The sequence below is a fragment of the Exophiala dermatitidis genome (assembly GCF_000230625.1).
Source record: "Exophiala dermatitidis NIH/UT8656 unplaced genomic scaffold supercont1.2, whole genome shotgun sequence".
Lineage (NCBI taxonomy): Eukaryota > Fungi > Ascomycota > Eurotiomycetes > Chaetothyriales > Herpotrichiellaceae > Exophiala > Exophiala dermatitidis.
The window spans coordinates 21,584-49,272 of NW_008751647.1; the positions used below are offsets into that span (position 1 = coordinate 21,584).

General features: G+C 51.6%; 11 protein-coding genes across 11 annotated transcripts; 4 read left to right on the forward strand and 7 right to left on the reverse strand.

Moving 5' to 3' along the window:
- Positions 1 to 1,075: 1,075 nt before the first annotated feature.
- Positions 1,076 to 2,710, forward strand: HMPREF1120_01523 (uncharacterized protein; the record flags this gene model as incomplete). Its single annotated transcript, XM_009155542.1, has 1 exon — positions 1,076 to 2,710. The coding sequence occupies one exon, from the start codon at positions 1,076 to 1,078 to the stop codon at positions 2,708 to 2,710; it is 1,635 nt and encodes a 544-aa protein (XP_009153790.1).
- Positions 2,711 to 2,889: 179 nt separating this feature from the next.
- On the reverse strand, positions 2,890 to 5,040 carry HMPREF1120_01524 (uncharacterized protein). Its single transcript, XM_009155543.1, has 2 exons — positions 4,982 to 5,040; positions 2,890 to 4,929 (listed from the first exon to the last, which is right to left on the reverse strand). Exon 2 carries the CDS (start codon positions 4,153 to 4,155, stop codon positions 3,373 to 3,375), a length of 783 nt encoding a protein of 260 aa, XP_009153791.1. The 5' UTR covers positions 4,156 to 4,929; positions 4,982 to 5,040; the 3' UTR covers positions 2,890 to 3,372.
- A 449-nt stretch (positions 5,041 to 5,489) lies between these two features.
- On the forward strand, positions 5,490 to 7,151 carry HMPREF1120_01525 (uncharacterized protein; the record flags this gene model as incomplete). Its single annotated transcript, XM_009155544.1, has 1 exon — positions 5,490 to 7,151. The coding sequence occupies one exon, from the start codon at positions 5,490 to 5,492 to the stop codon at positions 7,149 to 7,151; it is 1,662 nt and encodes a 553-aa protein (XP_009153792.1).
- Positions 7,152 to 8,067: 916 nt separating this feature from the next.
- HMPREF1120_01526 (MFS transporter, DHA1 family, multidrug resistance protein) lies at positions 8,068 to 9,645 on the forward strand (the record flags this gene model as incomplete). Its single annotated transcript, XM_009155545.1, has 1 exon — positions 8,068 to 9,645. The coding sequence occupies one exon, from the start codon at positions 8,068 to 8,070 to the stop codon at positions 9,643 to 9,645; it is 1,578 nt and encodes a 525-aa protein (XP_009153793.1).
- Positions 9,646 to 9,666: 21 nt separating this feature from the next.
- HMPREF1120_01527 (beta-fructofuranosidase) lies at positions 9,667 to 11,655 on the reverse strand (the record flags this gene model as incomplete). The annotated part of the gene is made up of 3 exons (XM_009155546.1): positions 9,667 to 10,512; positions 10,558 to 11,463; positions 11,509 to 11,655. The coding sequence occupies 3 exons, from the start codon at positions 11,653 to 11,655 to the stop codon at positions 9,667 to 9,669; spliced, it is 1,899 nt and encodes a 632-aa protein (XP_009153794.1).
- Positions 11,656 to 11,801: 146 nt separating this feature from the next.
- HMPREF1120_01528 (MFS transporter, ACS family, allantoate permease) lies at positions 11,802 to 13,529 on the reverse strand (the record flags this gene model as incomplete). The annotated part of the gene is made up of 4 exons (XM_009155547.1): positions 11,802 to 12,155; positions 12,200 to 12,418; positions 12,463 to 12,847; positions 12,892 to 13,529. 4 exons carry the CDS (start codon positions 13,527 to 13,529, stop codon positions 11,802 to 11,804), a joined length of 1,596 nt encoding a protein of 531 aa, XP_009153795.1.
- A 1,515-nt stretch (positions 13,530 to 15,044) lies between these two features.
- Positions 15,045 to 16,999, forward strand: HMPREF1120_01529 (amidase; the record flags this gene model as incomplete). Its single annotated transcript, XM_009155548.1, has 5 exons — positions 15,045 to 15,248; positions 15,295 to 15,429; positions 15,483 to 15,714; positions 15,761 to 16,262; positions 16,309 to 16,999. 5 exons carry the CDS (start codon positions 15,045 to 15,047, stop codon positions 16,997 to 16,999), a joined length of 1,764 nt encoding a protein of 587 aa, XP_009153796.1.
- On the reverse strand, positions 16,050 to 18,861 carry HMPREF1120_01530 (cytochrome P450, family 5, subfamily A (thromboxane-A synthase)). The gene is made up of 2 exons (XM_009155549.1): positions 17,606 to 18,861; positions 16,050 to 17,559 (listed from the first exon to the last, which is right to left on the reverse strand). The coding sequence occupies exons 1-2, from the start codon at positions 18,800 to 18,802 to the stop codon at positions 17,062 to 17,064; spliced, it is 1,695 nt and encodes a 564-aa protein (XP_009153797.1). The 5' UTR covers positions 18,803 to 18,861; the 3' UTR covers positions 16,050 to 17,061.
- Positions 18,862 to 19,008: 147 nt separating this feature from the next.
- On the reverse strand, positions 19,009 to 20,446 carry HMPREF1120_01531 (short chain dehydrogenase). Its single transcript, XM_009155550.1, has one exon. The coding sequence runs from the start codon at positions 19,865 to 19,867 to the stop codon at positions 19,085 to 19,087; it is 783 nt and encodes a 260-aa protein (XP_009153798.1). The 5' UTR covers positions 19,868 to 20,446; the 3' UTR covers positions 19,009 to 19,084.
- A 1,616-nt stretch (positions 20,447 to 22,062) lies between these two features.
- HMPREF1120_01532 (uncharacterized protein) lies at positions 22,063 to 24,537 on the reverse strand (the record flags this gene model as incomplete). The annotated part of the gene is made up of 1 exon (XM_009155551.1): positions 22,063 to 24,537. The coding sequence occupies one exon, from the start codon at positions 24,535 to 24,537 to the stop codon at positions 22,063 to 22,065; it is 2,475 nt and encodes an 824-aa protein (XP_009153799.1).
- A 2,221-nt stretch (positions 24,538 to 26,758) lies between these two features.
- HMPREF1120_01533 (uncharacterized protein) lies at positions 26,759 to 27,582 on the reverse strand (the record flags this gene model as incomplete). The annotated part of the gene is made up of 2 exons (XM_009155552.1): positions 26,759 to 27,219; positions 27,270 to 27,582. 2 exons carry the CDS (start codon positions 27,580 to 27,582, stop codon positions 26,759 to 26,761), a joined length of 774 nt encoding a protein of 257 aa, XP_009153800.1.
- Positions 27,583 to 27,689: the final 107 nt, after the last annotated feature.

The window sequence follows — 27,689 nt, forward strand, 5'->3', positions numbered from 1 at the left end:
GTCCTCCTGTCCTCCTGTCCTCCTGTCCTCCTGTCCTCCTGTCCTCCTGTCCTCCTGTCCTCCTGTCCTCCTGCAATCAGAAAATGCGGGTTGTCTACGCAACGGTAAGAGAAGTAAACATATGGATACAAGAAGAACAGGAAACGTCGTAAGCAGATGGGAGTGTACATGTGCTTATACAAGGACAGCGGAAGCAATATGGCATGAGCATAAGACATGGGACTTCTCAGGATAGGACAGTATACACATGCAAGAGGTGGAACATCATACATACGGTATGCAAGAGATGGGGCGTAATATCGAACATTTTACCAATGCAAGAAGGCGCCCAATACTGAAATCATCGATGATGCCGGTGGATGAAACTTTTTGGCCTCCATCTCCTAGTCAAGATACTCTCTTACAAAGTAACCCTCGCCGTCCTCCGAGCAAGCAATCCTTCATCGTGGCCGTGCTATACTGAAGCACCTCAAACTGCCATTTCAAATTTCTATACCATCTATGGTAAGTTCACCCGGCAACCTTCTTAGAACAATCACAGGGGCCATCATGTTCTGGGGGAGGGCCTGTCCGGAGCAATGCGGAGGCAACAGGCTGTTAATCTCAGCAATCGTAGTGATAGTCATCTAAGCCGACGAAAACCAGCACAGGAGCAATCATGACTTTGATAAGGTCGTTGCATTGCGGACCGACGAGTGGCTATCGGACAAGGGCAGTTGTTGGGGAAGTGTTCCACAAGGGACATCGAAGTGAGAAGCAGTTTTAAAGGCATTCGTTATGAGCCATCAGAGTGTGGAAAACAGCTGTTTACGGTATTGTCCAGACAATAAAACCTTCTGTGCCATAGAATACCTACTGGCTGAGTACGGAATTTCTTCCATTCAAGTTCGGCTTCCCGCGGCCTGGGTGGTGGTGCCCCTACCGCCCTCGTTCCTTCCCCTTACCTTGGTAACTGCCTTGTCGAATGCCCTGCAGGCCACACTGCAGGCCTCAGCTTGCAATGATAAGCTCAACTCCTCTGTCTCTTCAGAGCTCGTCTCTGTTTCTCTTGTGGCACGATTATCATTGAGCAACCATGGGTACCATGCCAGAGGACTTGCAGTGGTTTGCACAAAGAACAATTGCACTCGCCGCGGAGGCACGAGACACTCTTCAACAGAACCGGGCTGCACTTCCGTCCGTCCCTGTTTCACTTTCAGATGCAGATCCTGCCATCGCTACCCTGCAGGACGGTGCCTTGATCACCACCCGCCAGAAGGAGCTTTTCTGGTATTGGGACATGTTCGGGGTCATCGGGCTGACATACTGCATCCGTCAGATCGCTGTCGAGGAAGCTCACGCCGAGGACCAGACAGGCGTCAACGCCAAAGGCTTGAAACGGAAGCGTACTTCCACGCCGGAGCATAACAGCTCCGTTGACAATGACTACGACGACCCGGATGATCACTCTTCTTGGCGCAAACTCGTCCAAGATTGTGACAAGAGAGAACATTCAAGAGCCCTATTCTACATATCCTCGTTGCCTGCCGAAGTCATCACCGCTCTCATACGGGAGGATCTCCCAAGTAAGATGCAAGAGCGTCAATTCAAACACAAGTACTCCAAACAGGTGGAAATCCAGAACACTCCCGGCACGCACAATGTCTACATCGCCCGAGCTCTCAAGCCGGCGCCAACTCATGGCCCACAAGACGGCAATGTCGCTCCTTGCTCGTCAGAGTCCACATCCGATTCAATGCTCACAGGCTGGGGCTTGAGCTTACGTCAGATGAAGGAAGTAGTTGACACTGTAACCAAGTACATCAATGTGGGAAGTGATGGCTCCGAGGCCTTGGCGCTCGCCATCGATTCGCATGGCGCAGACTTGATTGATTCCCTTGATTACACAGCACAACGGAAGTTTGGAGCTGGGAACAACAAGGACAACTTCGAAGGCCACCGTTTGTGGACCGAGAACTTCCGCTCCAACTATCTGTACCACCTTGACCAGTTGAAGGAGAAAGGCATGGATCAACGTCTTGATCAGCCTCTCCGAAGATGCCTGACGTATACGGGTCTCTCGAAAAACGTGTTGGGACGTGTACCCAAACATTGGAATCCCGGCGACAGTGGAAGTCCATTGCTTGGGTTACTGTTGGCTGTATGTCAGCACCTGTTCGGGAAGGACTTTGACATCAAGGATTCTACTTATCAAGTCTTCAGGACCGTCCAAGTTGAGGACATTGGTCTGGATGAGATGTTGACATGCATCCTCACATCCGCCAATGCTCGGGATGGCGGATTGAACTTTACATGGCCGGGCGGCAGCACTGGGAACAGATCCAGTTTGGACGACGCCAATTACCTCGAAGGACTGAAGAAAAACCGGGACTACATCCGGGATACGGGGTACCAAGCTGCCAACATCCAGGATTCATGTGATCGTATTCACAGAGCCCGTCGCACACTTGGTCTGACGATTCAGAACCGACAGACCCTGAAGGAGGTCGAAGCTGAAAACGAGGAGCTTTCAGAGTTGATAGAAGAGGTCGAGACCGAGGCCAAGTGGCTAGCTGCGGTCGATCAAAACCTCACGCTCGAGCGAGTCCTCGAGGCAGAGGAAGCCCGCAAGTTGGAGCGAGAGGCGCGCGAGGCAGAGGAAGAGGCCCTCCAGGCTGAGCGAGACATCGAGCTTGCCCGTCTGCTAAAAGAACTTGAACAGGAACAGTAGAACGGCCGTGCTACTGACAAGTTTGAGCTTGCGGTCGACAATGTCGTGGACAAAAGTCATTGAAGCCGCACCAGATTTTGGGAAACCTACATCATAGGACTAGTTAGTATTCCTGTAATCTCTTATAGTGTAACCTTTCAAATCCACTGTTTTTGCGGTGCATCATCGTGGCATAGAATGTACAGTTCCATCTTGCATTGGCCCAACGTTTGCAGCTATTCAATTCAAGTCATTTGTGTGTACGTAGGGTGAACTGATCAATTAACACTGTTGTTTCCTACCATATACATAAAAACACCGGTCTAGCACTCTCTGAGCATATGAACCATTCTTTTCAGTGTAACAGCCGACCATACCATGCACCATGCGCAGCTCCATGCACCATGCGCAGCTCCGGCATCTCCCAGCCTCCTACGCCTTTGAGCAGCAGTTCACGCTAATAGTGGGATCCTGTTCCACGCGTGACGTAGGGTGGGAATTTGACTTGGACTCCCCAGCTGAGGCCCAAATGTAGCACGAATGCGATCCTCCTGCTCTCCGACCAGAGTAAAATGTGAAACCTTCTCTTGAACTTGTCTTTGAGCGGTTGTCTTCAGCCGTGAGAGAGAAGTGGAGTGAACGATTTCGGTTCGGCCTCGCGGCGCAAGGTCGCCCGTGAACATTTAACTGTGGGTATGACAGGAAGCGTCTTGTCGGGGCAGTTGAGGAGTGGCCTTGACCGCAGCGGCAAACGTCTGCGGTCTTGTCATTTCGACCGCTTTGCCTTGCGGAAGCGTTGGAAAGTCTTGTGTGAGAGAAGCCGGCTTCTCAGATGGTTCTGGAACGTCTTTCTGCAATCGAGCAGATTCCTGCGGTTTTGCCGCTGTGACAGTTTCATCTTTTGGAAAAATTGAAAATCCTGTCGAAGGAGGAACGGTTTGCTCAACAGTCCGAAGAACACCGATAGGATGGATAACAGGAGCAGGTCGGACGGGGCTGGTCAGGGCCCATTCCCGAAGCTCAACGTTCGAAGGGTTGGGACTGTAGACAATGGGCCCTGTGAATAATGCGGGAGCCGGAGCAAAAGAAGTTTGCTGGGGCGTGTCCTCAGCCTTCCGAGGGGCTTCGAGCCGGTCGTCTTTTGCTCCTTGTGAAGCACTCGGAATAGAGGTATGGGATCCCCTGCGCGATTCCATCGGCGCGTTCGCCGATGGGGTTTCTGTCGCAAGACTTTGGTACACAGATGGTGCCTGAAGGACACTATCTGAAGAACTGTAAAACTCTGTATCTCGCTGCATCTCCCGATGTGGTAAACTGTATGATGGAAGCTGAGACTCCCAACTACTGTTTTCGTGCTGCTGTATTCTGCGGACACATACTGTACATATGCAGCCTGGTGCGTGTCTGTCGGCATCTCGGCGGCAGGAAGGACATTCACATCCTTTTCCGTGAACTAGATGAGCCATCGTGGTTGGCCAATCGATGGTTCTGGTGGTGGTGGTGGTGGTTGTGAACCTGGGAGAAGGAGGAAGAAGTGGATGTTGTATAGATCGCCTTGACGACAATTTGACTGCGCCCGCGGGCTCCACGGCGCGACTTCGACACAGGACAACACAACAGCCTCGACGGCTTATTATACGACAAATCCTTTCTAATATTCTCTATCCGCCAACCTTACCCTGAACCGCCCGCCTCCTCCTTTCCCACCCTTAGATTCCGTTTATTGACCATCCACTTGGTAGCTTTGTCCCTTGCACAATCAAAGCCTAATCAGGCAATCTCCTCTGAGAAGACGGCAAGTCTGACAGACATACCAGCCCGCACGGTACCCACATCCATATAGGATGACCTTCTACCACCTCGGACTTGCAATTCACATAGGAAGTCGCCTAGCCGAGCCCACAACCCGGTAACCGAACTCCTGATTTTCCGAATGGCATCCCATACAAAGCATATCATTTGTTTGAAGATACCATTTTCGACCCGATTCAAGAGGAGGAAGAGGTAAAACCCAAGAGCTGGACACAACTGGGAACATGTTACACGTTGCAACCGTGTCTTGCCTTGTGTTGGCGAAGTCCAGAAAACCGTGAGGCCATAGCGTTGTCTCTCCTGCCAGCCGTGGGCATCCTGTTCTGAGTCTCGTCCAAAGTCCTGTTGGCCATGGTCTTACTGATCTGGATCCTGGAAGTCCGGTATGGACTATATTGCTCCACTAGCTCACCCCTGACGCAGGCAGCCTTGTCGGTTGTGTCAGGAGTTTGGTGGGAGCAAAGGCAGGGCGCCACTTACGTAAGTGGCGTATATCCGAAAGCCACAACTATACTGTAGTTGTACAATTGTAGTATAGCTCCATCAAATGAGTTCATTAGTACTGATTTGTTCACTTGAGGGTATATAACAAGCTCACCCAACCTTCCATTCAAACCCAATCTTCACCTAGCTATGGTCACTACGGAGTTGGAAGTTCGCGGTAGCTGTCTAAATGGTCAAAATGTCGACAAAATTGAATTCCAGGTAAGCAGGATTCGGCATAGGGGATGCTATGAGTAGATGAACGGCTTGGAAACCATTGAGCCGCAGGTAGGTACCTACTTATGTGCCTAAGCTGTGAGGATGTATGGTTGTGAATACGAGCAGCGACAATTTAGCGCAGTCGATACAGACGTCACAAGGCCTGGCGCAGGCAAGTTACTGCCTGCAGTCTGCAGTACTACTAGTAGTGAAAACTGAATTCATTTTCACTTTCCCGATCTTTACCTTGAATTCAACCCCATTTCGACCGCACCATACCGGCAGAATGGCAGGTAACGACTACCGAGGCAGTCATCGAGGCGATGATTACAGAGTTCACAAACCCTACAGAGGCGGCCGAGGAACCGGAAACCGAGGCAGCCACACCAACACTCACAGAGGTGGCGGCAGAGGCAACCATAGAGGACACCGTGGTGACGGTCGATCCCGCCGAAATGACCGAGACGACGTCTCGAATCGGTCACCGGCTGCCCAAATGCGACGCAACTCGAGTCTCGAGGAAGCCGTCAATGCCAGTGTCACAACCATGGACCCAGTCCGAATGTTCCAAGAAAGAAAGGCTGCCACCGATGCTGCCACAGCGGCCATGACGGCAATGCCAACACCGCCACTCCCCGAGCATGCCAACCCGTGGGGGTCACTTCTTCGCAAACTTGAGCTCCGAGAGCAAAAGAGAGCGAGACAAATGAAAGAGGACCAGGCTCCCAGCGCCAACACCTCTTCACATGACGATTCATATCTCTGGGACATGCCAGCAGGCGTTCCATCAAACGCACCTGGCACCACGTCTGGTGCCGGTTCCTCCCAATCGGCCACAGAGGGCACAACCGCTCAGGCACTGGTAGAACAAGAACAGCCCGAGATCATCCGTCCTTCTCCACTCACAGCAGGAAGCGCCCTGTTGCAGCAGAATCTCAGGTTGGCAAGTCTGCCATACTCTGTACAACACCTGAAGTCGCTGGAACTTTCAATGATTCTACATGTGACCCAGCGGCTTTCCCATGAGATCGGCCAGCTCCACTCTGGCAATGTCCCAAATCTCGCCGAAGTTACGGCATTTCTACACCTATCCAGGTCTCTCCGCGGGCTCGAAAATGAGACATGGGCCACCCTTGACAACTTGGTGACGCAAACCAAGGACCTTCATCGGTCGGTTGGACACACTTTGCGCACAGAAAATCTGGCGTTCCTTCGACGGCTCTTACCCCTGATGCAGAGTTGCACAGATGTCATGGAGCGGGCTTCCGGAGGTTGCATTGCCATATGGCAGACCACGGCAACACTTCCTTCGGCTGACGATGTGGCCAAGGATTGCCACTTGAGGCTCGGTAAGCTCAATACAGATTCCAAGAATTCGTTGGGTGGCCTTCGTGGCCGAGCGGAGCGTGCTGTTGGTGATAAAGTGTTGATCGAGGCGTCAGGTTTGGGTAGACCTGAAGCTCGACGAGCACTCAGCATTCCAGAATGGATCAACGGTCTCGAAAAGACGGTTACTGCCATCTTCGCAGCATGTCCAGGACCGATAATTCGACGCGTCAGTGGGCTAGCGGTTGCAGACAAGTCTACTCCGCTGACTGATCAGGAGTTTCAAGAATCAGCCTGCCATCTGAAGGCGCTATCTGTCGCGATCTTGGATACAGCCCTTCCCGAACAGCTGATGAGACATGTAAAATTCTTGAAATCCAAATACTTGGCCTCGTATGCCTTGTACCAGAGAGAACAGGATAGATGGACAAAATTGTGGGAACCTGTCCATGAAAGTTTACTGGACGCCCTGAGCATCCATAAAGACAGGGCCCGCGAACCCTTTCCCGATCAGCAGGAGCTGGACAAGCATCAGTCCCGCATGGATCTTGAGGCTGCAGTGACCTCCACGCAGGTGGACCCAATAGTACCAACAGCTGTCCCTGTCTCCCGACATGGATGAGACTGAATCTCCTGCCGAGGACGCGAAGGAGCATATAACTGCTGCTATGTTAAGGACATGGCATACGCGCCTCCGGAGGGCATGATGCTTACCTAAACATTTCCATTGTTGTTGAGTGGATTGGACAACGGCGAGGTCGCCACCGGTCCATGCCCACCCGAGACTCGGAGGCAAACACAACGTTCCCATCTCTCGGGCCCGGTTAACGTTGAAACCTTACCTCTCCGTGGTGCAAGCTATCAACTGCACCCGCGCAGGCCAAGAAGGTTTCGTTTCAATTCGGTAGTGTTAGAGATTCAATGGTATTTCAGTTCTAAAAATCCTATTACTATTGCTTACCAGTCGCCTCATGTTCCATTACTCGTACTAAGTGGCTCCGTACTACGACCTGCGCATTTGATTACATCCTGTGGAAACTTCTTCAATCTGCGCAGGTGGATTTAGTAACCGCAGTCCGCGCTTATGGGGACAGAGTTTTATCTTGCATTGCATGCTTCATTCCAAGGAACAAATTGAAGTCAAGGAGGACTCCTCCAAGCTGCACGCCATGCAGCGATCAAGAGGGAATGGCGGGCAGTACTCGCTACACTGAATGGCTGAATCGTAAACAATCCAATTTCACCACATCCGTACCTAAAATTTTGCTAAACATAAATCGTTCCGTGGTGACTAAGCGAAACGGACAAAATGAAGCGCGAAGCCCGAACGGATGTACGAAGGAACAACTTGAACAGGTACGAACCAACATCCACGATGATTCATAATATTATGCTTCGAGTCTCGACGTGGCTTGAAGACGCCATTGACGACGCGATGCCGTTCAGCCGACAGGGTCCACACCGGTCAAAGACGACGCGTATGAAAAATATTCTTGTTGACTCTCCTCCTCGCCTCTGCGGATCAATGCCACTCGATCATGGACACGATAGAACGGATATTGTCTCGACCCGTGGCCAAACCGTACCGGTCCAAAAAGCTCGATCCGACGGTCGAGCCATACCTGAATGAAAATGGCCATGTCGACTTCTTCCCGGGGGATCTGGAAAACCCCAAGGAATGGTCGACGGTGCGGCGAGGATATTGTACGGTGATTGCAGTTCTGCTGGTGGTCAACGCGACGTTTGCATCTTCCAGTCCTTCGGGAGCGCTGGTAGGCATCGCCAGACATTTCGACGTCTCCGAAGAGGCCGCCGGGTTGGTCATTACCTTGTTCCTGTTGGGTTACTGTGCGGGACCTCTGATCTTTGCACCGTTGTCTGAATTCTACGGCCGACGATGGGTGTTTTACACCACATTCACTGCCTACGTAGCGTTCAATTTCCTCTGCGCGTTTGCGCCCAACTTTGCCTCGTTGCTCATCGGTCGCCTTCTGACGGGCACTTTTGCCAGCGCTCCTCTGACTAACGCTCCTGGAGTGTTGGCCGACCTTTGGGGACCAGTGGAAAGAGGAAATGCCATGGCGGTCTTCAGCATGATGACCTTCGTGGGTCCGGCACTGGGTCCGGTGGTTTCTGGATTTCTGGAGTTGACAAAGGACTGGAGATGGACATTCTACGTTCTGTTGTGGTTGGGGGGCGCCACGGAAGTCTTGATGTTGACCATCCCGGAGACATTTCCACACGCAGTTCTAACCAACAAAGCACGACGACTACGGGCGACTGGAGCCCCTGGCTGTCAGAACCTGATGTCTCCAGCCGAAGCGCAGGGACGCAACCTGCAGGACCTGTTCAAAGTGGCCTTGGTCCGACCTTGGCAGATCTTGTTCGATCCGATTTCGCTGTTGGTGGCCATCTACGTCTCGATCGTTTACCTTTTGCTCTACATGCTCTTCACCATTTATCCCATTGTGTTCCAGCAGAAACGAGGATGGAATTCCGGGGTTGGCGAACTGCCGTTGATCGGGACGGCAATCGGCGCATGCATCGGCGGCGGCATCATATTCTATGTTTCTTCACGCGACAAAAAGAAAATCCTGGCCGGCGAGCCTCGTCGACCGGAGGATCGGTTGCCTGTGACCATGCTGGGAGGTGTTCTTTTCGCCGTCACCATGTTCTGGTTCGCATGGACTGCAGAGTACGACAGCATTCACTGGTTTGTGCCAACCCTTGCGGGCACTTTTCTGGCCACTTCGATCCTTTTGATCTTTGTCGGCTTCCTCAACTACCTCACCGACACGTATCTGATGATGACTGCGAGCGCCATGGCGGCAAATACCATTGTTCGATCGGCCTGCGGGGCAGCCGCGCCATTGTTCACACAGTACATGTTCAACGCGTTGGGTGTTGGTGGAGGAGGCTCGCTAGTTGGAGGAGTTGCAGTGCTGCTGGTTCCGATCCCGTTCGTCTTCTACAAGTACGGTGAAGGCATTCGAAAGAGAAGCAAATTCGCACCGACGCCAAGTCCTAGCGACGAGGAAAAGCAGGAGCCTGAACATCGTGGGACTGTTCCAGTTGAGACCGAGTCAAGTAGTTTGTCAGTCTCAAATAGCGGCTGACGGGTATCAATCCAAGATCAATTACAATCCAGTCCACCAAGTCCGATTGTTCGTCTCTGCATCCGTATCATAAACCAGCAAACTGCTCGAATTGCTGGGTCGATCAGGCCAGACATTGCGCAGTCCACTCCACACCTCAACTGGTCCCGAATAAGTCACATTAACACCTGTCTCTGCGTACAGACCAAACCCAGAACTGTCGAGCCGACTGGGATAAATCCTGCTTGTCAGAGCGAACCGATCATTGACAAAAATCTCCACCAACGATCCGTCAACAAACACATTGAATCGCACACTCTCCAGACGACCAGACACGTTGTACGGTTCAAAGAAGCCGAGATGGGTGGTGTTGGCAAACTCTTTGATTGTGGAAGAATAAGTCCGGTTGCAAGCAATGGTCGATGTGGCAGGGTCATAGTAGATGGAAGTGAATTCTTCAAAGTCGGGTGATACACCAATAATAAGACCTGTCCGACCAGTGGTGGAAGCGATGGTCACAGACACCTCATAGGCTCTGCTCATTGCTTTCACGAGAATATTGGATCCAGATCCGCCGCCTTTTCCTTCAAGGCCATCCACAGAAAAGTTGACCGCATGCGATCCGTTTCGCAATCCTCGAATCACATCCGGAGCAGGTCGAGCGCCGAGTGTCCGCGCATTATAGGTACCGTTTGCTTGCCGCGTGTAAACCGAGCTCGAATTCCGCTTTACAGGAGTCACATCGGACGTCTGCAAAACAAACAGCTCTCGAGGTATTGACAACGCTCCTTGATAACCCTGTTGAACAATGCCAAAGTTGTTCATATCTTCTTGCGCCCACCCGATCTGAATGCGACGATTGTTCTTGGTATCATTGAACGAGGTAATCTGCACAAGTCAGCGAAAATCATACCCACTCATACTTTTACTCACGGCATAAAGCAATCCCCAATCCACGACACCCATGGAGATCGGTTCAAAAGCGACGCTTCCATTGTCTCGTGCAGACACATTACCTTCATTCCAAACCACCCAATTCTGTGGATGGTAGCTGGTACTTCCACCTTGGGCTGCCGAACTAAAAAACCAGTATCCGTCAAGTTGGAAGAAATTCGGCACTTCAAAATTCCACGCCCAAGTTCCTGTTTCATACGTGGACCCCAACGACGTGTTCCCTCGAGGTTCCCAAAGAGCTCCGAGATAAGTCCAAATGGTCAAATTCGAAGCGGGTGCAGAGTAAAGAGGGATTCGGGGTCCGACGTCGCCAATTCCAGAACCAAACACGACATAATAGTGCGGTTCGGAATGGTCCAACAACGAGTCAAGCTCCGGCGAGGCGTGGAAGAATGGATCTCGAAATCCGGTGATGTTCCAGCCAGCCGGTGGACCGTTAATGACCGGATTCCCAGCGTATTCAGCCCAAGTCATACCACCATCGGTCGAGTAAGCCAAACTTTGACTTTCGGCACCTTCCGGATACGGTTGATCCCAACTGAGAGGACCGCGGGATACCGAAGTATAAAACGCCAGGAGGGTACCATCAACTTCGCCACTGAAATTCACTGGTTGAGCGGTACCCGAGAAGATACCCAAAAAATTGTACATGTGAGGATCATGTTTGGTGCTGGTCAAATTTGACGTGCCGATTGATTGAGCTTGAGACTCCAGCCATGCCAGTGTTCGACCGGGTCCAGAATGAGCGACATCGGTCCAGGTGATCATGTCTTCAGAAGTGGCGTGTCCCCAGGAGATATTTCCCCATTGTACATGGTTGGGATGCCACTGATAATGCATATGATAAAGATTGCCGACAGGATCGTACAACGGTCCACATGGATCCTAGTCCACAGTAAGCCTCACATCAATCAGCGGCGACAGACGCACATTCATCCATCCAGCAGGAGCCGAAAAGTGAGAGTAAGGGCGCCATCGCTCAAACAGACTATTGTTGGCCATGGACTGGATCGTATCCGAAGTCAGCATCTGACTGGAAGACCCAGTAAGGGCCAGCAGCAACAAAGCGAACATCATGTTGATTGATAGACACTACAAGCAGGAGGAATCAAGCGACTAAATAAGGTAATCAGTATTCGGGCCGATTCAATGTAACATGAATGATGTTGCAGATCTACCTGATGCGGGGACAAACCGCCCCATCGATAATAGATTCTCAGACACTAGTGAGTGTAGACGAAGAACGGATTCTCCCGGTCGGTCTTGTCGGCATAAGCCAATTGTTGTCGCAAAACCTCCTTCTCATCTTCCGTCATGGCCGCAAGTTTCTCGCGGTTCTTTTTGTTGAGACGATCATTTCGCCATCTCAGAGCCAGACAGACAAAAACTTGAGCAGATAAAGTAGACATGATGGCTGCTTTTCCGCTGATATAACCCGGAGCCTCTGCGGATCGAAAGCTTTCAGTTCCGGCAATGTTTCCGGCGCAGTAGAGCATTAGAGTCAATGCGTTGACCGTGACCTTCTTGGTATGACCGCCGAGATTGCTAGCGTTCCAAACCAGAAGAAGCATGAAAGCCTGCACCATGTCAGAGACGAAAGTAGCAGGGAAAACAATCTTACCGCGGTAAATGAGTTTGACATGTATAATGCAAACAACAGAGCTCCTTTGCTCTTGGGAACACCACCGGGATCAAGTCCAATCATCATGGCGAAAGCGACGATTGTCGGAAGAATACTGATGATCATGACCAAGCTTCGATCATTCCATCGGTCACTGAGATATCCTGTGATAATAATTGAAACAGCGCCGACAACTCCGCCGGGGATGTTGAGGATCAGCTGTGAATGGTTAGCAGATTCATAACAGATTGCGAACAACTCACAGCTTGTTGCGGAGTATAACCAAATGTGGTCAACAAAATACTAGCAAAGTTTGGAATGGCGGTTCCAACGCTCAGCATTACGACACTAACGGCCACAAGCCACACGCCAGGGTCCTTGAAGACCAATCGAAGGTGATCCGTTTTGATTTTGGCGTTTTGGGTCCCTGATTGATTGTCCTTGACCCGGAGTAGAGTTGCCACTTTCTCGGCATCCGTAAATTTTCGAGCCTTGACGGGAGAATCGGGAAGATAAAGAAAAACAAAAAAGCCAGCAACGACGGTGACCAGACCGATGGTCAGTAAAAAGATGCGCCAGCTGGCAAAATTGGAGTTTTTCGAAAATGAGATACCATAGGATACGAGACCGGCAAAGATGGAGGTGAGACTCCGCTGGTCAGTATAGCCAAGATAAAACCGGTGACAACATACCTGTTACAAACGTAGACGTAAGAGATCCTCCGGCCTTGTTCCGACTTCTTGTACCACATTGCGACGACCAGGACCAAAGTGGGCGTGACACAACTCTCGAACACTCCAAGGATACCCCGACAAATCATCAAGCCAGTGTAATTTCGACAGGCAGCATGAGCAGCAAGAACCGCGCCCCAGAGCATGATGTTGGCACCAAGATACTTGCCGAGTCGTGAGATGTGCTGGGATAGATACTGCGTTGGAAACTCCGCGGCCAGATAACCGATGTAGAAAATCATTGCAACATTGGAATATTCTTGACCTTTCAAATGGGTATCCTCGCGCAAACCCATAACGGCAGTATACCCAATGGTGGTCTTGTCCAAAAACTGAAGAAAGTATGTCACTATCATACATGGTAAAATAGCCCAGTCGATCTTTCGAAGCAACTGTTTGCGCTTCTTGTCGTCGGCCAGAATATCGATGGCTTCCTGTGTAACAGCGTCGGCATCAGGATGTCCTTTGAGAAATTCAAATGCCTCGTCTGCATCCTGGGGATCGATGTTGAGAGATGCCAAGGCATTCTCAAGATGCACAACGGTTCCCTGGGCTTGCTTTTCGGGGTCGAGTTTCGGATCGATGATTTCCACGGCCATCTTTGAAGATTTGTGACTGTCCACTGTCGACGTACTTCACGAGAAGCACTGTTCTTTTATGCCGGAGCCAAGACTGCTGAGGAGTGAACTGGCTGACCAAAGGGGCATAACAGACACGGCAAGTTCTCCTGTGACAACTGCCGTGATCGTCAGCAGCCCATCGTGCCACATATGGAACCGTCCTTATCTCTGGTCCCCATTCTTCGTATACAGATGGATACATCCGAAATGCGGGGAGTTGGGGTTGGTTTGTGGGGATTGAAGATCGAAATGGCAAAGACTTGTCTGTCAGTGGTCGAAGGCAGGACGGCTGGCCTTGATCAATCTGTTAGTGTGCCGCTACAAGGGTGACCTCAATAGTTTGCCGACAAGAGTTCATCAACCCCAGCGGCGAGCCTTCCGGATCTCAATCCTGAACGAGCATTGACCGCGGACTGAGCGAGCACGGTGGACAGGTCTCCAGATTCGACGCTCGAGCAGGAGTAGCATCCTCGACAACAGCCAGCCTTCACATCGACCACGTCCAAAACCTACCGCAAGACAAGCATCCTCATGCTTCATGCAAGGTTGTTGCAATTTGTAGGGCGAGACATGACCTGCCATTGACCCGTAGACCCGCGGACTCGGCGTTCAATGCGTCAACATGCGCAAGGACTCAACTGCAATCTGTCCCTGAAGCCCATAGAGCGTGTAGTCCGTAGCATCTCCATCTGCTCGAGCTATAGCCCTGCAGGGACAGTCTTGGATGTACCAACGCGTTCACCCCACGTCTCAACTTTTTGATATGTGTGTGGCATGTTGTCCTCATTGCAACCGCACCATTCCGACTTCATTCTTTCGGCAGTTGACCTGAGGGTCTCGAAACGCAAGCGACGAGGACGCGACGAGAGCGTAGATTGCCGGAGGCGTAGGTCGAGGGCGATAGTGCCCTCGGCAAAGATGGTTGGTCTATCGTGGGGCCGGGGAAGAGCTTCATCTTCGCGGAAGATCCCTCGCCTTGAGTGGGAGGGCGAGGTGGACAAGTCGGAAGCCGAGAAAAGCCATGCCAGCTATCTCATCTGAACCATGGCAGTGACAGGGAGAGCCTCAAGTGCCAGCGTTGAGCAAAGTATCCCTTGAAGTCGAGAGCAGAAGTCAAGTGGTTGGAGCATTTCAAACTGCGCGGAGGATCATTGGCTCCAAGTCCGAGTTACTGTGCATTTCTCCCATCGAAACGCAGTCCTTTGGGATACCAGTCTTGGTGAACAGAAACAACACTCGCGTGTTCATACACTATCATAAGTGTTGCAAATCCGGTGGTCTATGGTATGATGCAAGACGCGGTCGAGTTCGTAGGTACAGGACAAACATCGCATATCATCAATGCAACTAAGTCGTCGATATCACACCGACATCTCGCTTATGCGCGTGAAGCACCTCCGTTTCCCTACTGTTCCCTTTTCATTGTTTTGAGCGATCCTTCTTGTTCTGTACCATCTTGAGCTTCATCAACCGCAAATGGCGCAGCCTTCAGATATGGGCCAGTCCGATGCAGCCTATGTTCTCGTGCCGCAGCCTCCAAACTCAATGCAGGACGACCTTCCGGAGGTCTTCCGGTTGCCATTGTGCAACGGTCAAGACCTTTACGAAGTCTCGGTCGACGAATTACAACATTTGTTCACTTCCGGTGCTCTAACCTCGGAGGATTATGTCCAATTCTGCCTGGATCACGTCCAAAAGGTGAACCGGTCCGTGGTGCCATCGTTCGTCGAACTGAACCATCAAGCAGACCAATCCTTATCTTGAATGCGTGATCGAGACCAATCCAGAAGCTCTCAAACATGCAAGGACGCTGGATGGAGAGAGGAAAGACGGAAAAATTAGGGGGCCGCTGCATGGAATTCCAGTGTTCGTCAAGGATGTACGTCCTGCGCCAAAAAAACGTCAACAACAAACTGATGATCATACTACAAGAACATGGCCACGGCGGACAGAATGCAGACAACTGCTGGATCATGGGCATTGCTTGGGTGTATCGTGCCGAAAGACGCACATATCGTCAGTCTACTCCGCAAGGCCGGAGCAGTCATCCTAGGCAAGACGAACCTGGATGAATGGGCCGGAATGAGAGGTACATATTACTCTCTGGGATACTCAGCCCGAGGCGGGCAGTGCCGCAATCCATACTTGTTGAATCGTTCTGCAAGTGAGTGTACTCCTTGTCATGATGATGTTCCCGTTAACAACAGCAGACGGTAGCAGTTCTGGCAGCGCGGTTGCAGTTTCAGCAAACATAGTTCCACTCGCATTTGGAACCGAAACAGATTGCAGCGTCATCAGCCCGGGTATGGTAAACGGCGTCGTCGCAATCAAACCAACGGTCGGCCTTACTTCACGTGGAGGCATCATTCCAATTTCCGAGACTCAAGATTCCATCGGTTCGTACGGACGATGTGTGGCGGATGCGGCCGTGGCTTTGGATGCCATTGCTGGGCCAGATTCTGATGACAAGTACTCCACACAACCCGACCGTCGACAACCCAAGAGCTACTGCGACTTTCTCACCGACCGACACGCTCTGAAAGGGGCAAGATTTGGACTGCCGATCAAGCGCTTTTGGGAAGTTGCTCCATACCCACAACGCGCTGTTGCGGAGAAAGTCCTGCAGTTGATCAAGGAGGCGGGAGCCGACATAATTCCTGTGGACATGCCGTGTGCGGAAGAGAGATTGGACAAAGACGGAGTTTGGGATTGGTGAGTACACCTGTCGCCGCGTTGGAACTCTTCTGACATGCTGCAGGGAACGTTACGGAGACGACCATCCAGAGATCTCAGAAATAACAGTGAGCAAAGTGCAAACATACTACCTCATGAACGAGTACCTGGCCAAATTGAAGAACACCCCGATCCGAACTCTTGAGGATGTTGTGCAATTCAACGACGACAACAGAGGATCTGAAGGTGGCCATGCTGGCGATCTCCCAGCGTTCCCCGACGGACAACGACTATTCCGCAAATGTGTCGAAACCAAAGGCATCAAAGATGAGACATACTTCGCCGCTTTGAAGCACATCCAATCACAATGTCGAGAGAACGGCATTGACGCTGCCTTGCGCGGGCCATCCAGTGACGGAACAGAAGATGGCCAACCTCTTGATGCCTTGCTGTTTTGCGACGTCAAAGCTGGAGGCATACAAATTGCTGCTCAGGCTGGATATCCCGTCATGACCATGCCTATCGGTTTGGACCCAGATGGCATGCCATTACCTCTGACACTGCAGCATACGGCGTGGCAGGAGGACAAGCTGGTAAAGTGGGCGAGTGCAATTGAGGATTTGTTGAAGGCGCACAACGAACAGCAATCCACTCCGGTCTCTTCTCGCAGTGCCCGTCTAGGCAGAATTCCTCCGACCTACAAGAACCATTTGAGGAAGAACATACCGGTGGATCAGGACTATCAATGGCCAGGACGGCATCGTGAACAGGCTTGATCTTGCCATATGAGATTAAAACCAGTCTCATATCATTCGTAAACAACTCGAGAATTCTCTTATTACCGTTTAATCCATTTCAAAGATATTCTCTCCGCGTCCGTCATTTTCAAGGTAACCTCAATCTTTGCATTTTTCACCACATCAAGCACCCTTATTCTGGCATCCTCATCCGTCTCGCCCTCATGTTTGACCACTTCGACTCTGGTGCCATCGGCAAACAACCCAAAAATGACCCGGGTGAACTCGACTTGTGAAAACTTCTTGCCAGGGCATACTCGCGGGCCAAGATTCCAAGGCACAAAAACTCCCGGGACTGGTTGCAACATGGTACTGGTTTCTCCGTCCTTGCCAGTCAGCACGAACCATCGGTCTGGGCGAAAAGCAAGAGGATCGGGACCCCAATAGGAGGGATGAGTGTGTAACGCAGCGAAATTGATCATGATGGTCGTCTTGGGCGGAATAACATGTTGTTGTTCGCCGATACGCAGCGTTTGTGCGGCATCGCCAGTGTATCTGGGCATCATGACCACCGGTCCATAAAGTCGAAGGGTTTCATACTGGTTCAGAGTCAGCAGATACAACCTTGATTCTTACCCTACTCACCATAAGCGCCAGACACCTCTGCAGTTGAGGGAAAGTATGCTCGTAGTAATAGAGTCCACTCGACTCCGCCTTCCGAACTTGATCGATCTCCTCGGCAATCCACGTCTGCCATTCCGGATACACCGCCAACAGTGTGATGGCGAAATGCAGTGCGCCTGCCGTGGTATCATGCCCTGCAAGATTGTAGATGAAAAGATTGCCGTAGACTTCGTCCTCCGAGAGTCCCACAGTCGTGGCAGTCTCCTTGTCTCCTCCAGCCGCCTGTTTGGACTGTTCTTGCGCTCTGACCAACTCGCTCATGAGGTTATGGCGTGAGAAATCGCCCTGCTCAATCGCCGTCCTCTCCCGCGTAATCAGCTCGGACATATAGCCCTTGAACTCGTCGTAAGCAACGGCGACCTTGCGCATGTTCCCGAACCAAATCCAATTGGGCACCCCAACTTTCTTGAGCAAACCCAAAACGACAAGGGGGACGATGTTGGCCAGCAACACCCGCAAGCTTTCCCGATAGCCCAGGTACTCCTCGGCCGAGAGGCTGTGGTCAGGCGGGAGTCTGGTGTCGACAAAACTGCTGTGTACTCCAAATCCGGCACCGCAAAGCACGTTCAGAGCAACGGCATGGACATCAGACTGAGTAGATGTGACTTCAGCTTTGCTTCTCCAAATAGCCAACATCTGATCGGCTTGCTCGCCAGCCTCGCGCCAAACCAAAGCGCTGTTCTGTTCGTTGAAAGGCGGAACCGTGATTTTGCGGTGACGATCCCAGACTTTGCCATTAACAGTGTCCAGGTTCGGTCCATAAATGTCCAACATCCCATACATGGCCGGATTCTTGATGAAATCATTGCGACGGCGCGTCACGTCGTCCGCGGCAGCCGGGTTGGCAAGAATGACTTCGTTTTCGCCCGGCGAGACAATGATGAAGGCCTCGCCATATTTTGCGTGGACGGTGAACCTCTCCTTGAAAGTCCAGCCGACTTCGGCCCTACCTGCCCACTCGCCGAGTCCAAACGGTAAGCGAAGGAGGATCGGGCCGAGCACATCTTTGGAAAACATCCATAGCGGATTGGCCGGGTTCACTGGACATATCAGAATAGGCAGTCCTATCTTTTTGGCTTCGATGTAGTTATTGGCAAAGTGAATGAGCGACCATGACAGATACGCAAACAGCAGAGAAAAGACAGCAAGGACAAACATGGTGCCATCTACATATATAAAGGCGCCCAGATCATGTCAAGGACGGTGGAACGTTTGCTACAATTGACATTGAATATAATATTCAATCGTTCCTCGATCGGGATTTCACCGTTTCCGCCAATCATATTACACAGATTTCATCCTGTACGACTACAACACGACTACGACGATATCTGGATAGATGGTGCAGAAATGGTCTGATAGAATACACTTTGACACGGATCTCATACTGCAACCTACTCAAATCGTATCCTCGTGTCTATCATTCCTGTACACACCTATTCATGGATCTTGCACTTTGATACCAGTGAGTCCCTCCAGCTGCTTCAACAAATGGTCTTGAACTTTTATATCTTCCGCCTCTTTCTTCGGAAATCGGACCTTGGATTGATACCAGTATTTGCCCGATATTCCCTTGGCGGGACCCTCACCTTCGGCAAGCAGGACGTATGTATCCACGGCAGCATTAAGATCCCCCGAGGCTGATCTGCCCCCCATCTTCGTTGGCACCCAACCGGGATCCAAGGAATTGCTCTGCTCGCTAGGCCATCTTCTTGCAAAAGCAGAGGCAAGCAGGATATTGTGCAATTTGGTGTCAGCATACGCCTGAAAGTCTTGAAACCCTTGTTCACCGCGTTCAGTCCATGTAAAGTCCTTCAACGTAGCATCGCCACCGCTGTGAAGCCCCGAGGACACAAAGACAAGACGTTTCGGCTTCGGTTGGAGCAGGCATGTCAGAACATAGGGGGCAATGGTATTGACTGCGACAATGCTGGGCCAGCCTTCCTTCGTCTTGCGGTACGGACCAGTGTACACGCCTGCGTTGTGAATGACCGCATCGAAGGGTCCTAGGCGGTTTGCATCCTCCGCGAGCTTCTTCGTGTGGGACAAATCAGAAAGGTCTGCAACCAGGCAGGTCTCAGCGCCAGGACACGCGGTTCGGGCGTCTTGTGCTCGCTGGTCGTTTCTCGCGTGTAACACGACCGAGTGGCCGCGCTGGACCAAGGCACGAGCTGCCAACGATCCGAGGCCGTCGGATGAACCTGTGATCAGTATACGAGCCATGAAAGATACCAGCAGAGGCTAAAGAGGCGAGAGGAACTGTCAATTGCTGTCCCGCAGGGTTGTCATCATCCGAGTCTTACTTTACAACGCAGGCAAAGACGATATCACTCACTTCACCGTAGTTCCTACAGTCGAGCATTGACCGGACTACGCAGCAGTTGAGCAGTTCAAGTTTCACGAATGGATCAACAGCAACATCAACATTTGCTCTTCAAGCACTGTATTTTCTGGCCAGCAAGAATTGAGAGTCCCGAGCAGTTCCGTGGACTTCTCCTTTCTTGTGACGAGGTAGCTGGTGAAACAGACTATATCCCATTTGTCTGACTCCGCCGACGCGTCGTCCCGCGGCCACAGCCTTGATCCGGCTTCTACGCCCGCACGCGGTAGAATATGCCAGTACGGAACGACGGGTTAGCGGCCCTTCTCTATCTCCCTGGCTCGTCCGAAAGCTTCCTTCATGGTTTCAAAACGTTTCGATTTCTTCCTTGCGATACACAACGACCGCAATGAGCTTCCCTAATGCGGCACTCGCCGGGAAAGTTTTCTATAGGATGTTGCATCGAACGTCAAATGCTCGCGCTAAACGGATGACGTGCAGGACGCATGGAAAAGGTCATACAAAAAGTGGGATTTCGTGGAATGACATCTGAGCTCTCTCGCGCGTTCTAGACTACCTAGGTACTATTGTGGTGCCCGAGGGTCTCTGTCTTTGACAACGCGACAAAACAATGGGACCACCACCTGTTCCATGCTTTGCCTTGCAGCTGGCAGCTACCTAGCCAGGGGTTGGGTGTCTTTTTTGGCTGAGCTTGCTGTCCGTTGGCTTTCCGATCTCGATTCGATTCCATTGGAATGGCCGCATCCGGCTGGTTCAGGCACTTGTGCAGAGCAGACGGTTCCGTCGGCATTCAGTTTTGCCCAGGCCAGGGTGAGAGACACGAGTGCCTCTTCGCTCACTACTGCATGTCGGGACCCAGGGTATCGGAATTAAGATACCCCTACCTGCAGTGCCGGCACGCGGCTATCGGAAGGACCAGTCCACGCCCGTTAGCTAACAAACCTAGGGACAGACATCCTGCAAGCTTCCATTCCTGGTCATTGTTCCTGATCCGACTGGCTGTGCTCAGTTGGCCTTGTGTGCTATCACACAGCTCGTGGAACAGAGCAGTCTCCGGAGTCGAGAAGTCCTTTCCATGAGACGACTTTCTACACCTACAATGATTAGCTGATGTTGCCAGAATGTTAACCGGGCCAGCAATCAATCAGACATTATGTGGCCGAAATAGCGCCCTCGACTCCGTGTCGACGAGTGGTCCGTCCAGAGGAACTTGACTACAGTTTGAAAGTCAAATCATGCCCAGCTACACACACCTCTAAGTTCGGAACGGCTACCGCCGTTTCTGCAGGCAATTCGGCAAGCTTCAGGACGAAGATAGATGAGGTGGACATACTAGCTACTATTTCTGCTATTCGCCGCAACTGCGCATCCGTGTATCGGGCTTACGGGCATATACCTAGGAGCCTGCCGAGACCGAATGCCAGCCTGGACTCGACCAGGACAGAAGCTGCCCCATCCACACTCTGTCCAGACCATGCTGTGAGACCGGATCCGCAGGATCAAAGCTGAACTGTGACTTCTAGGTGCAGTAGTCTTCATGGCCCATGCCATTGTGTCTTGGGGCCGGATGGCGTAGCTTGAGACCTGCGGATGCTGCCAACAGAAAGAAGAGTGTTGGGCATCTCATCAGCACATTCCGCTGTTACACTCCCATCTATCATCGGTACTAGGAGGCGTACTGGAACTGACGCTTCACTTGTTCAAACAAAGCATGCAAGACGGAAAAAACTAGGAGAGAGGGTTGTATCCAGGAGAGAATACATTCTCCTAGTCCTGATCGTAGTTGTAGACGACTTGAATGAGAAGAATCATCTCTTAAGCTCATATATTGTAGAATTTCAGATATAGTCATGAATTTTCATTCATCTCATGATTTACATAACTCCAGACATCATCGCATCTGAAACACCTTCCATCTATCCATTCATCCGCTCAACCATTTTCGTCCTGTTCATCCGTAACATAGGTATCAACCCACTTGGTCATTGATCATAACGTTAAAATATCAAAACTTCATCACATAGTTCCACATCATATGCATCATAAGCATAAAAACCATTTGGTCATGTCAATTCTTTCATGACATCAACTTCTCAAACCCACAGCTGAACGCTGGGCTATCAGGAACACTAATGTTCAAGGTTGGGGCCTCTTCACGCTTGGCGGCAAAGCTGGCAACACGGTCTGACTGAAGCCACACTGTGACCTGACGGACAGAAGCCACCGAAGACACCGACGACATATTCTTCTTATGTGTCATGGCAGGTCGGGGTGCATTATCCAGAGACACAAACTTGTTTAAACCAAGTGAAGCACCCGCCGACTCGGTCTTGCTGTGTTTCAACGTGGGTCTCTGAGGCCTGGTGCAGGACATCGAAGCCAGCTTTTCGGGCAACGGAAGACATGCCTCGGTGGGCAGGGCGGGGAGAGGGACGTTGGGAGGGGGTCCGCAAGGAGGAAGGGATCGATGAGCCAAAGAAGGCATGCTCTTTCGGCCTCTGACATGTCGTTGCTTGCGAGGCGGGTTGGCCAACTGAAGGACCGGGGACGAAACTGCAGGATGAGTTTCAATCGTGGTCGTCGTGATGGTCGACAGACAGCCATTGGTAGATGGCCTTCTAGGAGCATCAGGGTGTGCTCCAAAACAGGTCTGCAGCATCGCATCGGTCACTGCAGGCGACCTTTGTGGCAAACTGATTTGCTTACTGCCGGCTTCAGCATGTTTCGTGTCGATGGACAAAGCCTTTCCTAATCTCCTAGATGCATGTTGACTGCCTCGGGATGAAGGCCTTGACTTCGATATAGACTCCTTCTCCTCCCCAACCGCCTCGAGACCAGGTCCAGTGCCGCACATGCTTTCCAAGGCAGAACCAGGTGTGGTGACAGGAGGCGAGGGCAAACCAGTGTTTATAAGTTGGGGTTGATCATGAGAGGGCGTCTTGGGGAACAAGCTGTATGAAGGTGTCCTCCGTTGAACGCCATCTGGTGAGTCGCTCGCATAAGACGAGCTTCGACTCCGAAGACTGCCCGGTCTCGAAGTCGGGGTCATCGGCTGCACAGGTAAGCCTTGTAACTCGCAACGGTAACGAGCAGAGATCTTTCTGATATGCCCGGGTTCAGGGAGAGGAGCGATGGTCGAGATCGGCCTCGACTTGGATTCCCACGAAACAGCTGCCTGATGGTCGGCATCACTCGTGGGTACAAGAAGATCATGACTGATCGAGTCAGATGGCGGAGGACGTCTTTTCGGTGTTGCCATCATCATTGACAGTTCACCCGCATCCTCCTGAGTAGGTGTAGAAACCCGTGATTGAGCATCCTTGGTGGTGGGTGATTCATAGGACTCCATGCTAGAAAAAGACTCGATGACATTGGACATCGACGTGGTAGAGCCGTTAAAACTGGTATGGGCGGTAGATACCGAACGGTCATCTGAAAAAGATGGCTCGCGGATCTGATCCAGGTCCGTCAAAGTATTGATGGACGAATCCGTGGTCGACCTCGAGATCTTCCGCGACGAGATTCTCTGTGGCATCGGCGGTAAGAGGACAGGTGAGGCTGGCTCGGTGTCGGTCACTTTGGTTATGGTGGAGGAAGACCGAGAGAAGATGGGCAGACTCCGTCGAGTCCTGAGTGGACGGTGAGGTTCAACTTCTTGGTCCTCCTCACCAGGACCTCTCGAGTCAGGTCGGTACTGCAAGCCACCCATGAGTTCGATCTCCTTGCGAACAGCCGTCAACCACAACCCCAAAGTGATGGCATCATCAAACACCAGAAGAAGGTCCTTGACGAGGTTTTTGTTCTCCTGGTTTTTGAACGAGAACTTGGACCAGCTATGCTTGGAATTGTGCGATGGCAGCTGGGTTGGGCCTCGGTCTTGCGAGACTCTCAAAACCCAGTGCTTGCCACGGACATCATCACAGGCAAAGGCCACCGAGTCAGAACCAAGCTCCAATATTTTCTCTGGAAGACGATCATTGAACCCGTCGGCACTATACTGTAGAATATGGCCAGAGCGTGTCAAGATAAACAACTTCTGGGTGAGTGAGCAAACACTAGTGCCTGAGCAGTTTCGTCGATGCTTCAAGGCTGTGTCCACGGTAGGAGAGGCTTGATTATCCATACTTGACCGTGGAGAGTCGCCAGAAATACTATTCCTCCTTTGGTGGCCCCGGAGGAGCACAGTTGTCAAGGTGGAAGGAATATCCAAGATGGCATGCATCTTGGCCTGTGTGTACGCTTGAACCAGCGGAGGAGGATCCCAGGAAGTCATGTTCCGAGACCGTTGAGGTTTTACACTCTGCTGTGAATCCCGTTGTCGATTTGACCAGGTGGTGCTTCGACCGCGTTTGGCCACGTTGAGCGTAGACGGAGGGCATGGCCGTGACTCGACCTGTCGGTCCGAAACAACTCTGGTGGTAGATTGCGGAACAGTCCTCTCTGATTTGGACCGGGTGAAAAAGGCCTTGAATCGAGCCTTTGCACTGCGGTCTGAAGCGAACCATCCTGATTGCGATTGTTCTTCAAGTAAAGGCGAAGGTAATCCGGCCATAGCGGAATATGGGGACTGTACGGTGGGAGGGAGGGAGGGGGTCCGGCCGATGAACGAGCTTGTCTGATATAACAATTACTGGGAGATAGACATCCTCTCGTGCTTGAACAAAACAGGCTGTGCCGGGGCTTGGCTGAACAAGAGGAACCAGTATGGTCGACTCAAGCACTGGGCAGCAACCCTGACGATCTTTGTTTGTTTTGAAAATGACTGCTGGGACGGTTGGATGGTATTGACAGATGATAGATCCGAGCTTTTTCCCCAGTCTGATAACGCCCAAATTCTGCTGGAACAATTCTCTCCAATGCTGATATGTTTTCTTAAAAGCGATACAGTTTGAGATAAACGAAATCCGTGAGATCTCACCGAGATCTAAACAAGGAGGACATGGTACATTCTTAAGGACCAACAGGGGAGGCAACAAACCTACCTCTTGCAGATGGCATGAGCGTCCAAAGGGATGCACGGACTGGACCAAGGAGGGTATGTGGCCGAAAAGGCACCAAATCAGAGCCTCGAGCGCTCTGGGCTAGACATGGCACCTGTGGCAGGGATGGCGTGAGAAGTGACAGCAAGAGAGATTAAGACAAAACCATCACGTATGTCCTCATCTTGACAAGAAGTGACAGTTGGATATGAATGCAGCTGTCCCAGGACGGCATCCATACGAACCACACAAAGTGCACAAGTGCCTTCCGCTTGAATAGACAACACAGCGGCAGATGTGAGATACCTGGCAAGGTGATATCAAGCTTGAACCCGGTTGGTCGACCACAGCACGGGGAGTGGCGAGCAGAACAGCACGGTCGACCGTCGGCAGTAGGATGAACAAGAGGCCAGCAGGCAACACAGTGGTGGCCGAAAAAGGTGGGAGGCCAAGGTCAAGACTCCCAATCAGTCCAGCCAGACGGACGGGAAGGGAACAAACACTGGAGACACGGACCCAAAACAGACCAAGTCGAGCTGGTATAGTGTTTGTGGCGAAGCCGCGGAAGCAGTTGTTGACAGCTTGACCTTGCACCAGCAACGACAGAGGCCCTTCCTAAGCTCTTCTCCACCAGACAAGCGAGGAACGCTGACAGGGTTCGGAAGACAGACGCGCTCAGGGTACCAGGTACCACAGTACAGTTTGGGCCCTGAAATCCTACCGCGAGATCGAGAGATCGATGGAATCTGCGATGCGGCGGGGCAGTCTTTGCATTCCTCGAGAGGGACGTCAAAAGAGGTAGCGTTGGAGCTCGGCGAGGGCGGAGGGCCCTGAGCGCGTCTTGAGAGCTGTCAACTCACGTAAACGGCCGACTCGAGGAAAACACGGGTGGGAGCTGGAGAAGACAGTAGCAGCAACTGATTCGAACGGGTTGAGCAATTTGATACAGCTGAAAGAATGTCTGGTATACAAGCAAGGTGGATGCAATCGATCTCTGCAGCCTGAGTGAGCTGCCTGCGCCCTTGACACACCTCTACTGCTATCTTCAGCTCGACGCTCTCCCTTCTCGTCCCAACCATCTCATTCCTTGATCCGAAAAAAGTTTCTTTCTCTTCGGATCTCATCCAAAGGGATAGCGTGTCTCTACGCCCCATACGTCAAACTCGCTGCCAGGTGGTTCCCCGTCCATCTGTTCTTCTTTTCCGTGACCCTTTCCCCAGTTTTCGCTCGACGGGCTCTACTGTCACTTGGGTTCCAACGTATCAACAGCTTTGCAAAGCGCGTCCTGCTCTTGCCCCTCCATCTGTGCCCCGCCTCGAGTAACGTCTTATACCCGTCAAGCCGCTCTACGTGCATGCTGTCTTGTCCAAGGGAGGAAACAAGGAGGCAGGGGGTTCAAGACCGTTTCGGGAATCATGAGACTTTTCACTTGTTGGCACAAACTCCTCGGCCCCCTTTAGGCATGGCCAATTCAGCACCTTGTCCTCACCAGACGGTTTCGTTCATGCGATCGGCAATGTCGTCGCAAGCGAGCCGGGTCTTGTCAATGGAACAGGGTGCACCAATGCAGGGCTGAAAGAATCAATTGACATAAAAAGACAGCCTACGCACTCCGAGTCGGCTTTCCGTTTGCATGCTCAAGTCTGTCACTCTCCAACCCCTTCATAGAAGAGGGAAAGGATTTTCATTGATTCTTCGTATCTCAATGCTGTCAGCCCTTGTTCATCCGTTTCCGAGCATAACGTCGACTCCTAAACTCCTTGCTGGCTACTTTTCATCTTTGAATGCATGTGTTCACGCCTGATCATTAAGCGGCAAGTCTTTGAGGTATGGCCAGCCTGTCTCCTCTTCAGGCTTCTCTGGCTCCATCCCCAAGCAACGGCGAAGACACCGTACCTCAGCTTGAAGTCCCGCAACAACGGTGTACTCTTCAGACCATTCATCTGTCCGTAGACGATGAGCGGTGCGGATCATCTCACATAATTTCAATGCCTGAGCATGCCAGTGGTCTCGGTCAAGACGACTCTGAAGATGGTCATCTTTTTCCTGTTGGAGAAGGTTATTGTAGTGTTTGCGCTGTGCGAGAAACCTAGCCTCAATATCGCCGGTGTAGTTGCGGATTTGTTCGGTGGCTGTGCCCAATGCATCTTCATACATGGCGATCAAGCTGGTGTTCTCCTTTTGCTCGTGCTTGTACAGGTCAATGATGTGATTTGCCTTGGCCAATTCACGTTCGAGTTCATGAATCCGAGCTTCTAAACATGGTCAGCTAGGCCACGAACGGCAGCATTGGGATGTTCCTCACTGTCATTGTCCTGGCCAGCTTCGCCCTCAGGAAGTGTACCAGTCGTCCGCTTCGCAACTTCTTCCGCAGCTCGTGTAATGACATTGACTTTCTCCCGATTGCTTCTGAGGATTCCTCCAAGCTCTTGAATCTGTGCAAAGAGATAGTTCAGGTCTTGCTGATGCCCCACCGGAAGAGGGGCCATGTAATTTGCAGCTGCGCCAACTCCATTGCCATTGATCGATGAACCAGGTTGCATAGTAGTAGGAGATGCGCCAGCGCGATTTCCGCCAGTCATTGAAGTATCGAGGGGAGGGAAAGCGTTGTTGGCCATGGTGATTATGTTTCTGCAAAAGCACTCAGAGGAAAGTTGTTGAGTAAAGTGTAAGCCTCTAAGTCTTGTTGGTCGCCGCTTTTATTGATGTGCTCTTCACTTGTTCT